The following is a 16,421-nucleotide window of genomic DNA, read 5'->3' on the forward strand; positions in this document are numbered from 1 at the left end:
TATATATATATATATATATATATATATATATATATATATATATATATATATATATATTCATTTTCTTTTCGGTTTAGTCCTTTTATATACACAGTGACAGTGATATAATTAATATTTTCAAATTTACAAGTAATAAATGTGTAAATAACTAATTTATGTTCTTTTTAATGCATTATTTCTAAAGAAGTTTATAAAAAGCAGTACACTTGGTTTCAACATACTGACAATATTAGTAATTGTAAGCTTAAAACCTGTCACGGGTAGAAGAAGGAGTGAACTCAAGTGCAGAACACAAAGGGTTTATTAGGAGAAAGTCTTTGCAAACAAAGGAAACCCAGTCAGGTGAGTGCCGGGGAAGTGCCGTGGAAACAGTCCAAAAACAACGGGATACTCGTTCACTGGCAGCCCTGGACACAAAACAGACTGATATACACACACACCAACGACAACAGACTGACAAACATGAAGGGAAATGACGTGCTATAAATAGGAAAAAAAGGATGAGAAACAGGTGGAGCGAATAACTTAGATGACCTGTGATATCTTGAAAAAGCAGGTAACTGAAGGTAATCTGTAACAGAACTGGAAGAGAAAGTAAGAACGCAAGGTACGGTGACAATAATCAACATATTAGAATTGTTTCTGGAAGTATGTGCAAAATTAGAAATACATTTATAAATATTATTCATATTTCCATCTAATAAATATTATTTATTTATACATATACCATGCATTGCTGCATATAAAGGATCAGCTTTGATTCAGCAATGAACGTAACAAATACATAGTAACTATATAAGGAGTTTTCTATACTTATTTATTCTTCATCTCAAAGTTATGCGAGATTCATGAGAGCGTGTGATATGTCTTGACCACTGATTAGGCGTAAGTGTGAGTCCTTCCACCCGTGTGTGCCATGCAGTAGACACATTTGTGTACTTTTAAGAATCATGTCATAAATATTACATCTCCTGATGACGGCTCCCAAGATAGATTGTGTTCTCCTTCCATAAAACAGCCACGGGACACATGAATTATTCATCTGGGCTGAAGCCACCTGCCCAGCCCTCAGGAGATACTGCACACACATTTATAGAGTCTATTTACCTTAATTAGCCCCCCTACATGTGTTTTATATGCCGCGCATTTGGGGTCGAAGATCATAAACAATCAAAATGACAACAGGGACAGGAAGCCCTCCGCTCAACATATGACTTTATATGAGACCGTGAATGTGGATTTTGGAAGCACCATTGTAATTCCTGAAAGCCACAAGTGTTAATATCTGGTCTAGGGGTTAGGGTTGCCAAAGGTAACATGCTTTTAACACATTCACCTAATTTGACATGAAAATAGGCACATTGTGTTTTGGCTTGTTTTTAAATGATTGGGTTGGAATGGGTTTGAAGTGGTTTGTCTGAGGTTTTTAAAAAGAAAAAGGCACAGGTTCAACATACATGCACACACACACATAATCACAAACTAACAAACAGACATTACTGTAAAATGCTGCTAAAGTGCTACAGAAAGAAGTTGATAGGTTTACGGTTACTCTGCAAGTTTTTGTATACAAGTCTAAAGGAGTAACTAACAAAGAACTAACCAAAAGTACTAATTTAAAAGTAAGAAAAATAGTGTTCGCCACAATTCACATTTGTCCATTTTGTTTCTTTATAGTGTTTGTTAGTTATGGGCAGGTTGTGTGTACCATATTATTGTTTTTAATGATGCATTATTGAGGTGTTGTTGTGTTTTTCTTTTGTTTTGTTTTTGGTCACCGGTATCATTTTAGTAGTTTAAAAAAATAATAAATAAATAAATTTAAAAATAGACTGTACAGATTGTAAACTGCTGGATTTTGTTGTAGTTTTTTTACTTATTTGTTTTTATATGTTTATATATTCCAAATTTACAGGTTGTTTTTTAAAATATATATACAGTTGAAGTCAGAATTATTAGCCCTCCTGTATATTTTTTCCTCCAATTTCTGTTTAACAGAAAAAAAAAGATTTTTTTTCAACACATTTCTAAACATAATAGTTTTAATAACTCTATTCTAATATCTGATTTCTTTTATCTTTACCATAAAGACAGTACATAATATTTTACTACATATTTTTCAGACTAGTTTACAGCTTAAAGTGCAATTTTAAGGCTTAATTAGGTTAACTAGGCAAGTTAGGGTAATTACACAAATCTGAAAAAAATATTGCTATAGGGGACTAATAATATTGATTTTATTCTAGCCAAAATAAAACAAATAAGACTTTCTCCAGAATAATAATAAAAAAATAATAATTGGAAAATAATGTGAAAAAGTCCTTGCTCTGTTAAGCATCATTTAGGAAATATTTCAAAAAGAAAAACAATTATAGGAGGGCTAATAATTTTGACTTCAACTGTGTATTTGCACAGTATTAATACTGGATCTTAAATAATATCCCTTTTCATACCCTTTCATATGAAGGAAAAATCCATTTAATTAACAGTTGCACATACAATTGTTGGATTTTTTTCCCATTTTATTCAATTTTCCTAATAAAGCCAAAAGTTCAACTTTTCAACATCAAACGTTACTGGGGCAGAAAGCAGTTTGAAAGCATAAATAAACCAAAAAACACCTGAAAATGGCTAAACATTTTGAAGGAATGTTTTACACTGTAAATAGTAGAGCTGCACAATATATCGTTTCAGCATTGATATCATATATCAATATGCCAATATGGTGTATATATGGAATAGGCACATTGTAGGATCTAAAGCTGTACAAGTGAATTTAAACCATTTGGATGCAAGAAATTAAAAGTTTGCAACTTTAACAAAGATTGTCTAATTATTTACAATGAATACTATTCATTGTACTAATACTGTACTAGTACTAATTGTACTAATACTGTTGTATTATTTTACATTTAATTTTTGAATTTCTGTACTTTAATAATGTTAGACTTCACCATAAAGTGCTGTATTCTGTGCTTTATTTTATTTTGTATATATTTTTATAATTTTGTACATTTTATGTAGATGCAATGCTTTACAAAATCATCCTAATCAACCTTAAATTATTAATTCTTTCCAAATAGAGTCATCTTAAAAAATTATATTCATATTCTAATATACACTCACCGGCCACTTTATTAGGTACACCTTACTATTATCGGGTTGGAACCCCTTTTGCCATCAGAATCTTAATCCTTCTTGGCATAAATTCAACAAGGTACAAGAAATATTCCTCAGCGATTTTGGTCCATATTGACATAATAGCATCATACAGATGCTGCAGATTTGTTGGCTGCTCATGCATGAGGCGAATCTCCTGTTCCACCACATCCCAAAGTTGCACTACTGGATTGAGACCTAATGACTGTGGAGGCCATTTGAGTACAGTGAATTTATTGTCATGTTCAAGAAACCAGTCTGAGATGATTCACGCTTTATGACAATGCACGTTATCCTGCTGGAAGCCATCAGAAGATGGTACACTGTGGTCATAATGCGATGGACATGGTGAGCAACAATACTCGTAGGTTAACTGGTACTACTGGGCCTAAAGTGTGCCAAGAGTATATCCCCCACACCATTGCACTACCACCACCAGCCTGAACCATTGATACAAGGCAGGATGGATTCATACTTTCACGTAGCTGATGCAAAACTCTGACCCTAACATCCGAATATCGCTGCAGACATCAAGACTCATCAGAGCAGGCAACGTTTTTCCAATCTTCTATTGTGCAATTTTGGGGAGCCTGTACAAATTGTAGCCTCAATTTCCTGTTCTTAGCTGACAGGAGTGGCACCAGGTATGGTCAAGGTTGGACGTGTTGTGCTTTCAGAGATGCTCTTCTGAACACCTCGATTGTAACGAGTGCTTATTTAAGTTACTGCTGCCTTTCTATTAGCTCCAAACAGTCTGGCCATTCTCCTCTGACCTCTGGCATCAACAAGGCATTTGTGCCCAAATAACTGCCACTAACTGGATACTTTTTCTTTTTCAGACCATTCTCTGTAAACCCTAGAGATGGTTGTGCGTAAATATCCCAGTAGATCAGCAGTTTCTGAAATACTCAGACCAGCCCGTTTTGCACCAACAACCATGCCACGTTCAAAGTCACTTAAATCACCTTTCTTCCCCATTCTGATGCTCGGTATGAAGTGCAGCAGATCGTATTGACCATGTCGACATGCCTAAATGCATTGAGTTGCTACCACGTGATAGGCTGATTAGAAATTTTTGTTAATGAGCAGTTGGACAGGTATACCTAATAAAGTGGCCGGTGAGTGTATATTGCGGAAAAACAAAATATTGCAATGTCAGTTAATTCCAAATTCGTGTGGTCTTAGTAAATGGAATAGAATACTAATTATCTAATTAACTAATATCACTTCATTGCAGAGACTGTTTTTTTAAAAACTGTGACATCAGCGCATTCTCTATTATCATCAGGAGATTCATTGCACTGTGAGCTTTCAGCAACAGTAGCTTGTACTATTGCTTCAGAACATAAGTTTGCAGAGTTGATGGCGGTTTCCAGAGAGAAGTTTTTCTGTCTCTCCGTCTGTCTCTCTTGTTCTGTCTGACGCGGCTGACATCTCAACACTTCCTCTGTGCCGGCTGTCTTCTGTTATCTGTCAGTCTGCCAATAACAGCACATGTCGACTTATTGGAGCTTTGCTCGACATTAAACAATTAGCTGGCTTTTTGTTGTCCTTCCTCCCCCGAAAACACATGTACTCCAGTCGCTGCAGTTCACGCAAAGCCTAGATAAACTTTCTGTCATTACCAGCATTACAGTTTGAGAAGCTGCCAGCACATGAGTCTCTCTGCGGCTCCAATTAACTTTGGGCCAAATGAAATGCACGGTATTCGTGACTCATGTAGGCATTAAGAGAGCCTCTATTTTTAAACTATGGAGGCTGTGAGTTGGACTTGGCCGACGAGCTAGTTAGCGGAGTGTGTCCTGAGCTGGGGTAGTGTGAGTCTGCTGAATTTTAATGGGGATGCTGACAGTGTTGAAGGTGTAGAATGGTGTGACAGTGATGCAAGGGAAGAGCTGCAGGTAAAGAGAGAGGGAGAAAGAAGAAAAGAAAAAGACATCTCCATGTGTCTAGAACTGGCCAAATTTTTTTGCTGCATTATATGTAAGATTATTCATTTCATTTGTTTGTTTGTTTGTTTGTTTGTTTGTTTGTTTGTTTGTTTGTTTGTTTGTTTTTTGGACAAGAATATCTCCTGCAGAAAAGATATCCAAAAATGGTGTTTTAAATTGTAAAGAAATCTGCAATTTAGAAACTAATGAAGGCAGTAAAAGTTAATTGTTTCCTTTGAATTATTTAGCTTGACGTGTTTACTGTTAAAATATTTTGGAAAATAAAATATATTGTGTTCAAAAAGGGATTTGTTTTTGTTTTTTACCCAGATACTTAAAAAGAATATATTTTGGAGAAATAATGACAATACCGTAAAACTGTGATATTTTTATCCAATGTTATCATGCCGTCACGATCACCAGCGGTTTTATTCTTCATAGATGGCTGGAGAACATTCACATTTACACAGACTACAATCCTGTTTCTATATGAACTACAAGTCCTGTCATGCAACACACACGCACTCCTACTCCAAGTCTTCATTGATTACACACCCACAGCTGATGCTGCTCATGGACTGATTACACACACATACTGTATGGCTCACTTTGACACTCTCATGGCTGTCTTATTTATCTGTCAAGTTAACAATACAACGTTATTTTCTTTGCCTTGTTTTGCCGTGTTAGACTCTTGTCTTGTTTGTTTGTTTATGTTGTCTGCTTCCTACCTGTACTGACCATCTGCCTGTTATTTGACACTGGATTCCCTGCATATCCGTTTGCTCCTGATTGTGTTCATTGCCTGCCTGATCATTCTCTTTATAATAAATCATGCATTTGGATCTGCACTCTGTTCTCAGCATCTCCCCTGTGACACATACCGTCAGAATCTTCAACCGGTCAATGCCTAGTAAAAACAAAGTGTCCGCTGGGTCTTAAAAAGTGTAAAAATGTATAAAATTTTCCAAACACAATTTTAGGCCTTTAAAAAGTCTTACGTTCACTGAAATATTGTGCTTAAGATTCTAAATAATTTTAAACAGGTCTTAATTTTGAAATAAACTGCCTCAATCAGACCAACTTTGATCCAATCACCAACAATACATTTCAATAAAACCTAATTTTAGGTTTTTATTGCAAAGAGATACACAGATTTTTTTTACAGCAAAACTTTCAAAATTAAATTCTTTAATCCTCAGTTCTGGACCATTAGAAAAAATCTATCTTAAATTCGACCTCATGAAACCTGCAGAGACTCTGAATTTTTTTTTATTTTTATGTTTTCTTCATACTTTACCAGAATTTTTTATATTGAGAATTTCAATGAAGTTTTCTAAAATGTTATGTTTACATACACTGTAAATAAAATGCAGGGTTCCACACAATTCCCTCAAGCTGTCCCAACACAAATCAATTAAGTTAACTTAATTGTTTTCCCAAATTTAATTGGACTAAAGTAGCGACTCGGTGGTGCAGTGGGTAAGTAGGTCACTGGTTTGAGCTTCGGCTGGGTTAGTTGCCATTTCTGTGTGAAGTTTGCATGTTTTGCAGAGTTCGCGTGGGTTTCCTCCAGGTGCTTCGGTTTCCCCCACAGTCCAAAGACTTGCACATATGGTTAATTTGGTAAGCTCTATTGTCTGTAGTGTATATGTGTGTGTGGGTGTTTCCCAGTGATGGGTTGCAGCTGGAAGGGTATCCGCTGCATAAAACATATGCTGGATAAGTTGCCACTTCATTGCAACCCCAGATTAATAAAGGGACTAAGCCAAAAAGAAAATGAATGATTGAATAATTGGACTGTACATAAAACAATTATGTCGTCCCCTAAAAAGTCAACCATTAGGTTGATTCAGATCATTTTAAATAAGTAGTTTAAACAAGCAGCAAAAGCATTTTGAGTTAATGCAAATGATACATTACTTTGTTAAATATGTGCTAATTTTATTATGGAATAGATTTTGAGAGTCTTTTTTTTATTATATATATATAATTTAGAAAATACCGTGAACTGCCAGAAAAGTAAAATAAAACATTTTCCTCAATTATTTATATAATGAAAAACCTTATAAATTCAGTTTGAAGTTTATGCTGTCTCAGTACAGAAAAAAGTATAAAACACAGTATTTAAAATAAAAATATGTACTGGAATTCAATTCTACAGTCACAAACGGACATAAAAGCACAAAATAAGCACTTAAAAGTGTATTTTGGAAGTTTTTTTTATTTATTTATTTATTTTACATTAGACTGAAAAAGGCCACATTCTAAAAATGACATCTGAATGAAAAGTGTTTTTGCCTTATGCTCGCTGAGGCTGCATTTGTTAGAAAAATAACAGAAATAAAGTAAAACTGTGATATCTCATTGCAAATTAAAGTCACTTATTTATACATTATTTAGGGAGGCACCAAATTTTCAGGCAATTCAAATGATTGCTGAAAATGGCATTTTTAGTTTTTGGTCAAAAGACAAAAACAACCAAAAATAGAAGCCAAAAAAAAAAAAATAAAAAATTTTTTTCATGTGGGTGCATCCCTAATTCGAATGTATTAATTGCTGTCATTTAATGTTTTCAAATGTCAAACTGGATTTCAGCATTGGTACTTGAGTTTTCAAGTAAATCTGCATAAACAACCCTTTTCAAACACTGACAATATTATATTTTAGACTATTAATAAAAGCTAATTTGTTCCTTGATATGGTATACATTTTACTTTTCAATGTGCATTAAAAGAAACATTAATTTGTAATTCATGTGAGGTAATTTATTGAACCTTTTGAAAATAGTCCTGCGGTCATATTTGGTGCTCCTTATTCACTCTCAGTGTTTACATAAGGGGACACTGTGGCCCCTGAAGACAGTTCATGTGACTCCACCAGGTCTTGACATTGAGATGCAGGGCAGCACGGTAAAACCTCCACACATTTGCACTAATTGCCATTTGAGCAGAGAGACTCAGATGGAGACGCGGAGAAACCAACGAGATTTCAAAGGGTCATGCAGAGTCTCTTTCCTCATTACATAGACTCTGACAGGCTTACTTAACCCTGCGGTCACACTGATCGAACACCAGGGAGAAAAAAGAGACAAGCCAAAGATAAGACACTGACTTAAGATCTCACTAACACACAATCTCACTAACTTGAGATTTTAGTCTTATTATTAACTGTTTTTATCATTGTAATGTTTCTTTTGTTGTGTTTTATCAATTTTTGTATTACAAATATTTTAAAGGCTATCAATTTTTCTCCTAAACTCTCCCGTAAATCTCCACTTCTGCAGCTTTAATAAACACCAAACGTTTTTTATTATGCCTAAGTATATACAAAATTTTATTCTACTGGCTGTTTACAGTAATATCTGAATTATGGAGTGATAAAAATTGATTCCCAAAATCGCCTTTTCTATAATTTAAAGAGCCCCCTAGTATGGGCTTCTGAAAATGACCTTCCATGCAGTGTGTATCACAGCTCAAAGTGAAGTGAAATATCCAGCTAAAGCTTAAATCTGAAAGTGCACCATGTTTAAAACTATTGAGTGGTTCAAATGAATCGTGGGGGTAACAAGTCTTTAGCAGTGTCAACGTGACGTCGATATGAAACTCAAGCCACACTCATTTGTTGCGTACACAGACTCTGGAAAATTGAGTCCACTCACAAACACTGTAGGAAGAAAAAAAGAAGACAAACAATGTAGCAGATCACGGTTGAATTAAATTGCGAAGACCCTGTGCTCTGAAGTCTAAGGGAATGTTGGTGTTACTTTCCCTATCCAAAGATGAGGCTGTGAAGAGTCAGTTGAAGTTTATTTTTGCAAAAATACCTCAGCATTATAGCCCTAGCCTTGTGCTGTGTTATTTTTCTGACAAGTGCTTCAGTAATTTGCATGCTTACAATGAGGCATTTTTAGGCTGTTTGTTAAAGGAATGATCAGTAAAGACTATTGATGTATGGGACTTTGTCAGAGTTTACAAGAACTTACTGTACACAGTTCATGGATCTGTTCCTTCCTCCATTTCACAAGTGTAAGTAATTTAAGTGTGATTGAAATGGTTGCCTCCTTGTTTACTTTAGCTTGCAAATATGTATTTAATTGTGTTTTGTTACTTTTACCCACTTCACACAGGTTGTACTGTATCTGGTTAACTCTTTATATCCACATATCGTGTTTAAAACCACTTTGAAAATGCGGCATGTGCCACTTTGTTTACGGATTTAAACACGTTTGTGAACTCGCGATCCACTGTCGTTTGTTGTTGATATGGCAACCGTCAACTTTTTCTACACACTTGCGGCAGTCAAGTTTCAAAATAGTTCAGCTTTTGGCACTTTGCAGATTAATACTGAATGTGTGTCATGGTTAAGAATAGAGCAATATGCTGGTGTTCAACTGCATTGCTTTATTGCACTCCTGCATTGGGCTCACACATATACTCTGCACTCTGACTACTTCAACAATGTTGATGGGTATTTCTCTCTGTCTCACGCTGAGCTCAGTCAATCAATGGCAACAGACTGGTCTTTAAACAAACATTTTGAACCTGTTTTTTTATGTTTACATTTTTCTGCTAAAATGTACACAACTTGTTATGGGTGTTTCATAAATGTATTTCATTATGTTTAAAACTAGCAGATGTCATGTACTTACTGTTATTTAAGTATCTGCTAAACCCCTAAAAAACAAAATGTACACAACTTAGCACATATTTCATTTAATTCTGCATCATTTGCAAATTAAAAATTTGTAATTCAAAAAACTTCTTTGCAATAGTTAATGTCATCAATCAACAGTGGAGGTAGGGCAATAACTGTTCACCTGCAGTGTCTTGCGTTAAATTTGTTGAGTTGTTCAGCCTAAACACTCACTTATGTTCACATGAAAAATTTAACTGCTCTTTGAATATTTTTTACAAAGAGTGTGTGAATTATTAACTGACTAAATATTGCCAGAGCTGAAAGAGCTCTCAGAGTCACACAGGTAATGCGTTTGTATGATGAAATATGTAATGTAATGTGAGCTCCTACAGTATATATTATTACAGCCTGTATAGTATTTAATACATCCAATTTTTGCTGATAAGGTATAGGATGCTAACACTTCAAAATGGCAGCATTTATTTAATCATTTGCATTTCTTTTAAAACCAAAAAATCGGAATTATGGATGTAGCGTGAAGCGAGCCTACTATGGTGATGCAGAGCAGAATTAAAAATAAAATAAAAATACTATATATATATATATATATATATATATATATATATATATATATATATATATATATATATATATGAATTTCAGTATTTTTATTTTATTTTTCATTAAACATAATGTACTTATGTTTAAAGGCCAACTGCCTTAGTGCCCCCACCAGTGAAGATATACAGCCACGAGTATACTGCTACAAGTGTGATATTGCGTTTATACAACAGTTTGACGGCATAATGTTGTACATAAAATCAAACAAGGAGAGTCTCAAAAACTCTTTTGTAAGAGGAACTACTTTCTTCCACCATTGATTCACATCTGCAGCTGACAGAACAGCAGAAACTGTTGCTCTTTTACCAACATCAGTTTAGAGCTAGTATTCAAAAGATTCTCTATAGCGTAATAACTAGTGATGACAAAACAGGTGATTTTGCTCACATTTTATGATTGTAAGGCTGAACAGCATGAAATGTCTACAAAGATTTCCCAGCATTTCTCTGTTGCAATTGGAATTGTTGCAATTAACCCCAAAAAAGCCAAATCAAAGCAAACACTACCAGATTACTATGGTAAAAATACAGCTATACTATAGTATAAATACAGCTACTATAAAATACAAAAGAGAGAGATCGACTTAGAATGTCACTCAGCTGTTTTATAATGATTTGATCAGCTGTGTTTTAAAATTTATGCTGAGTTTTTCTCCCCTAAGGACTTCTTATGCTGTCTCTGTTGCCATCTTGTGGCGGAATGTCAACCGTCCTTGCTCTGCTCAGTATGACAGGCTCATGGCAGCGAACGTGGTGAATCTGAAATAGCAATCTAATCAACTAAATTCTTGCCTGAAAAAAATCCTCAAAAGTACATTATGTTGTTCAACAGCTGCAATATTTGTCAAACTGAGATAAACTGAGTCTATTGATCTGCTGTCACTATGTGGGTGCACTCACACATGAGTAATACACAAGGGTGAAGAGGCTGTACGAGTATATATACATACACACACACACGCACACACACACACACACACACACACACACACACACACACACACACACACTCACTCACTCACACACTCACACACTCACACACTCACACTTTGGGAGTTTTGAAGTTTGATTAGTTAATACCACAATAAACAGGAGTTCTGTCTTCTGGAAGCACTCGTGAAACTAAACTAAACCAGCAAACTAAATCCTGTTGCACTAATTCACTTGATTTTGATTTTATTGTAAAAGAAAAAAAACAGGAAAGTGGGTATATTACTGTGTTAAATGAAAATCTGAAATATTTTATGGCTTATGACTATGATTTAGTATTCAAATTTTTACATTTTGATTGTTTTTAAATAAATTGGTCTTCCTCTTCATATTTTCTGTAGTTTATTTATTAATTCTGGTACTTTCACCATAAACCAACATCTCAACTATTTAGTAGAGGCTGATATTTTAGAAATGATGGCATGTGTTGGACAAAAATTCATTGATTGTGTTAACTAGCGACATTAGGAGTTAAGAAATGATATCACATTTTTTTCTATTGCTTTTGTCTTGGTGTGACAGTTAAAAGGTTATTTGTAATACAATTTTGTTCTTTAACACATCAGTCAGATATATATGAACTGTGCCCTGAATTTGACCTGCTCAAAGTGTATCAAACAAAACTCATGCACAGAAGACAGCATGAGCATTTACAGCAAATAAACTCATGTAAAAATTATCCTGCCTGCTTTTTGAGCGCTGACAGGCGAGGTCTTACACGCCTATGATTGGTTATTGTCCTTGCCTTCTCAACAGAAAGGGCTTTAGAAATGTTCAGCGATGACGGAAGAATACGCAGTCATCACAGGTAATAGACACAGTGGAGAAAACTTGCACATCAGGCTCGCTCGTGTCTGGATCCACAGCTTAAACAGCCAAGAAGAGAGGAAAAGTTACCTTACAAACAGGCCAGCGGGTCAAATGTCCCAAGTGAGAGAGAGAGAGAGAGAGAGGCAGAGGTGAAGTTTTACAACATTTCTCCCGAATAGTGAAATAGCGGCTCGTGTGCTGTGCCGCCGTCCCTCGCCCTCATGCCTCCGCTCCGTCCTTCGCCATAGTATTGTGACATCGTGCATAGGAGATAAATGACGTGATCACGTAATAACCGGTTATGATCAATTACTGAACTGATATCGATCATTTTGACACCCCTTGTAACGAGTAACGACACAGCACATAAAAAATCTATCGAATCTATCGGGAGTAAAAGTATTAAACTCATGGAAAATGTGTACTTAAGTAAAAGTGGAAGTAGAAGAAAAAAACAATACTCCAGTAAAGTACAGATACTGCCTTTCAGTACTTAAGTGCGGTAGTGAAGTAATTCTACTTTGTTACTATACATCTCTTACTATACACATTTTTATTTAATATTTTTTCCCAACATATAAATTTGGACAGTTTTGGACTGTTATTTCAAGTTATTTGGTTAGATTAGCTCCAGACTAGATAATCTAATGTGTATGCACAATATAATGTTGTAAAGCATCCCATAGAAAATCTAAATTGAATTATTAGTCATATATGCTGAGATAGATTTCTTCCAGTGCATTAGAAATAAAACTTGCAGTGATAAGAAAGAGTCATGAAACATTCAGCTTTGCTATGCACACTTTTATTTACAGGCAGGAATGTGCAGTAGGGTAAAGGTGTAAGGAGGTGTCAGGGAGGGACGGTGATCCGCTTCAGGACCAGCGGAAGTTGGGATTGTGCTTATTGATGCACAAGTGTTTGAGTTTGGGATCATTTCTGTAGCGTTTCAGCAGGAGATTTCTCTCATTTCTCTCCTCCTCCTTACGCAGTTTCTTTTCCTGCTTTTTCTTCACCTTCTCCTCCATCAAGCTGAACAGAACCAACGGGCCGTTTCTCTTTGACTTCTTCCTGCTCTTGATTTCGGTGTACACAGGAGGCCCGGTGCAGAACGCCTGAATCAGGAGCTCCTCAAACGCCTCATCACGAGACACCTCATTTAGCGGGTTTTGTATGACCTGCGAGACTCCCTTTCCTCCATCTTTCTGGACCTCCGTCACTTCCTCCTGCTCCAACCAAGCCGCCATCCGCCTTGGCTTCATTTCAGACTCATAGAAAGCTTCTATGTCTTCCTCCGTGTACTCCATGAATTCAAGCTCCTCATCTTCAAAGTCAAAGAGCATGAGGCCAGAAGAGGGAGAACACTCAGATGCTTGAGGCTTTACAAGAGACACCACCTCGTCAAACGCAATGATTGGAGGAATCGGCAGTGTTTCAGGAGGACTCTGGAGGAGAGACGGCTCACTGAATGAAGGAATCGAGCACAAAGAAGCCACCTCGGAAGAGCTCTGGAGGGAAAGGAGGGCTCGTTCTGGAGAGACACAGGGAGCCACTTGGATCACTGAGCTTGGCAGCACCTCATCAGTTTCCTCAACAGGCGTTTGAGGACGGGATGCTGGGTTTGAGAGAGGTGACAAGGCTTTGAGGTGAGAGGCTGGGAGAACGAGAACCTCTGGATGCTCAGGTAGATCTCCAACTGGTGTTAAGGAGGAGAAACAGGCTGAAGCTGGCAGAGGTTTGACCTCAACAAGACGAGGAAGAGACTCTTTGCTTTTCAGCAGAGGTTTGAGGCCAGCAGCCGGGAGAGCGAGGACATCTGGATGTTCAGGTTGATCTCCAACTGAAGGGGAGGAGGAGAAACAGGCTGGAGCTGGCAGAGGTTTGACCTCTACAGGAAGAGGAAGAGTCTTTTTGCTTTTCAGCTTTCTCCTCTTTCTTTTCTTTCCTCCAGGTTCTCCATTTCCTCCTGTTGGAATAAAGGAAAATATTGTTTATTATTTTTGACTCTTTTTATTTTCATCAAACAATTATTAGTATTGGTCATTTAAGGCAGGGGTTCTTAAACTTTTCAGCCCGGGACCCCCAAAATAACAGCGCCAATGACTTGCGACCCCCACTATTTTCAAGAGTGGTTATAATCATACAAACGTTGCACACAACACTCATATAAACCAATAGGTCTATATAAAAATCAAGCATATTGACAACACAAAAAGAGCAACAGTCTAACAACCATATCATTTATTTATTTTGATTATTATTTAATATTAACCTCACCTAACGAGACTGGTGGGCACAATATTTAAGTCTTTTCTTGGTTTAATTTTGGAGACAGCCACTTTAAGATCATCCTCCATGTTCAGTCGTGGCCTGTATTGATTTTAAATGTACATGAGTGCTGTAAAGGTGTCAGAAAGTTTAGCTAGTGCCATAAAATCAATCTGGTGCAACTGAGGCTATTGGTCTGTCATTAATCTCATGTACAAACCCTAGGGGCTGCAATGTAAAATCAACTACAAAAAAACAACTCTCTTATCTTGGCAGACGGGTACTCACCTTCTCTCTTGGTGCTCTGTATGTTTTCAGCACCGAGAGCTTCTTTTTCCTCTTCAGCCTGGTCTTTCGGACCTTCTCCCTCTTTGCCCGGTCTATGTCCATGATGGGACTTCACCATGCGGTGTTTCTGTGTGGACATGGCCTTGCTTTCTCCTGCCTCTGCACCTATATCAGCGATCTGAGGGCTCAGCCTTCTGCCCCATGAAGGTGTAAAACATGCAGACAGCTGCCGAAATACACTGGTAAACAGTGACATTATAAACAGTCAATGCTGTCACTGAATTCAAAAGTCGTAAAAAACACTGAAAGACACGAAAGTAGCTGTCTATCAGTTCACTCCTAGACACACCAACAGCGGTCAAGAGTCAGAACATCAGTTTAGAACAGCAGTGCAGAGTTCTAATCATGATGTCATGGAGGAGAGCTCAGCTGAGAGGCCATTTTGAATGAAAACAGTTTAAGTGGAAACATTTTAATGTAATTCGTACATCCATAACTCATGTAAAAATGGTGAATGTATAACATCTGTTAAACTTTAGGAATATATATACATATATACAGTTGAAGTCAGAATTATTAGCCCTCCTGAATTATTAGCCCCCCTGTTTATTTTTCCCCAATCTCTGTTTAAAGGAGACAATATTTTTTCAACAAATTTCTAATCATAATAGTTTTAATAACTCATCTCTAATAACTGATTTATTTTATCTATCATGATGACAGTAAATAATATTTAACTAGATATTTCTAAGTACATTTCTATACAGCTTAAAGTGACATTTAAAGGCTTAACTAGGTTAATAAGGTTAACTAGGCAGGTTAGGGTAATTAGGCAAGTTATTGTATAACTATCTCTTGTTCTGTAGACAATCAAAATAAAATATAGCTAATAATTTTGACCTTAAAATGGTGTTTAAAAATTTTAAAACTGCTTTTATTCTAGCTGAAATAAAACACACAAGACGTTCTCCAGAAGAAAAAATATTATCAGACATACTGTGAACATTTTCTTGCTCTGTTCAACATCATTAAGGAAATATAAAAAAAAAGAAAAAAAAAATCAAAGGGGGACTAATAATTCTGACTTCAACTGTATACACACACACACACACACACACACACACATATATATAAATATATACACATACTGTATAAACTGGGTACAAGGTGTAATAATTGTGACGGTCTCAAGAACACATTGGAGTGGGGGCGAGCATCCAGGAAACCGCCCAATCTGGCAACACTGGGTGTAATTTTAAGCAAACAAAATATCCCAAAACTCAAGACAAGACTCAAGTCTTCCTGCAGCAATATTATTGACATTACTGAATTGTGGGGAATAAAAAGAAAAATGATCTGGATGAACAACACACAGATAAGCCACAGATATGACTGATATTATTTAATGTACTAATTACAAGCACAGCATTATTTTCATGATGAAAAAAGTGACACATATGTAACATGGTTATTTGAAATGATTGGTTTCAGTTTTTCTAAAAAGAAGTTCCAGAAACTGGAAATGCAGCCCATAATTTGCAAAAATTGTAATCATGAGTGGAAAAAGGCAGATATAAGCAGTTCCAGCAGGAAAAGCTGTCACACTAAAGAAGTGCTGAATTCCCTCTCTTTAAGTTTCCCCAAGCTTCACTTCAAGATATTTATTTCAAGTTATTAATTTTTAAAGACATTTTTGATGATTCAAGTCCCTAAAATT

General features: G+C 36.1%; 1 protein-coding gene across 1 annotated transcript; it reads right to left on the reverse strand.

Annotated features, from left to right (window-relative positions):
• Positions 1-12,937: 12,937 nt before the first annotated feature.
• On the reverse strand, positions 12,938-15,057 carry nkd3l (NKD inhibitor of WNT signaling pathway 3, like). The gene is made up of 2 exons (NM_001083083.1): positions 14,705-15,057; positions 12,938-14,114 (listed from the first exon to the last, which is right to left on the reverse strand). The coding sequence occupies exons 1-2, from the start codon at positions 14,958-14,960 to the stop codon at positions 13,024-13,026; spliced, it is 1,347 nt and encodes a 448-aa protein (NP_001076552.1). The 5' UTR covers positions 14,961-15,057; the 3' UTR covers positions 12,938-13,023.
• Positions 15,058-16,421: the final 1,364 nt, after the last annotated feature.

This window comes from Danio rerio, chromosome 19 (genome assembly GCF_052040795.2).
Source record: "Danio rerio strain M-AB ecotype USA chromosome 19, GRCz13ab, whole genome shotgun sequence".
Lineage (NCBI taxonomy): Eukaryota > Metazoa > Chordata > Actinopteri > Cypriniformes > Danionidae > Danio > Danio rerio.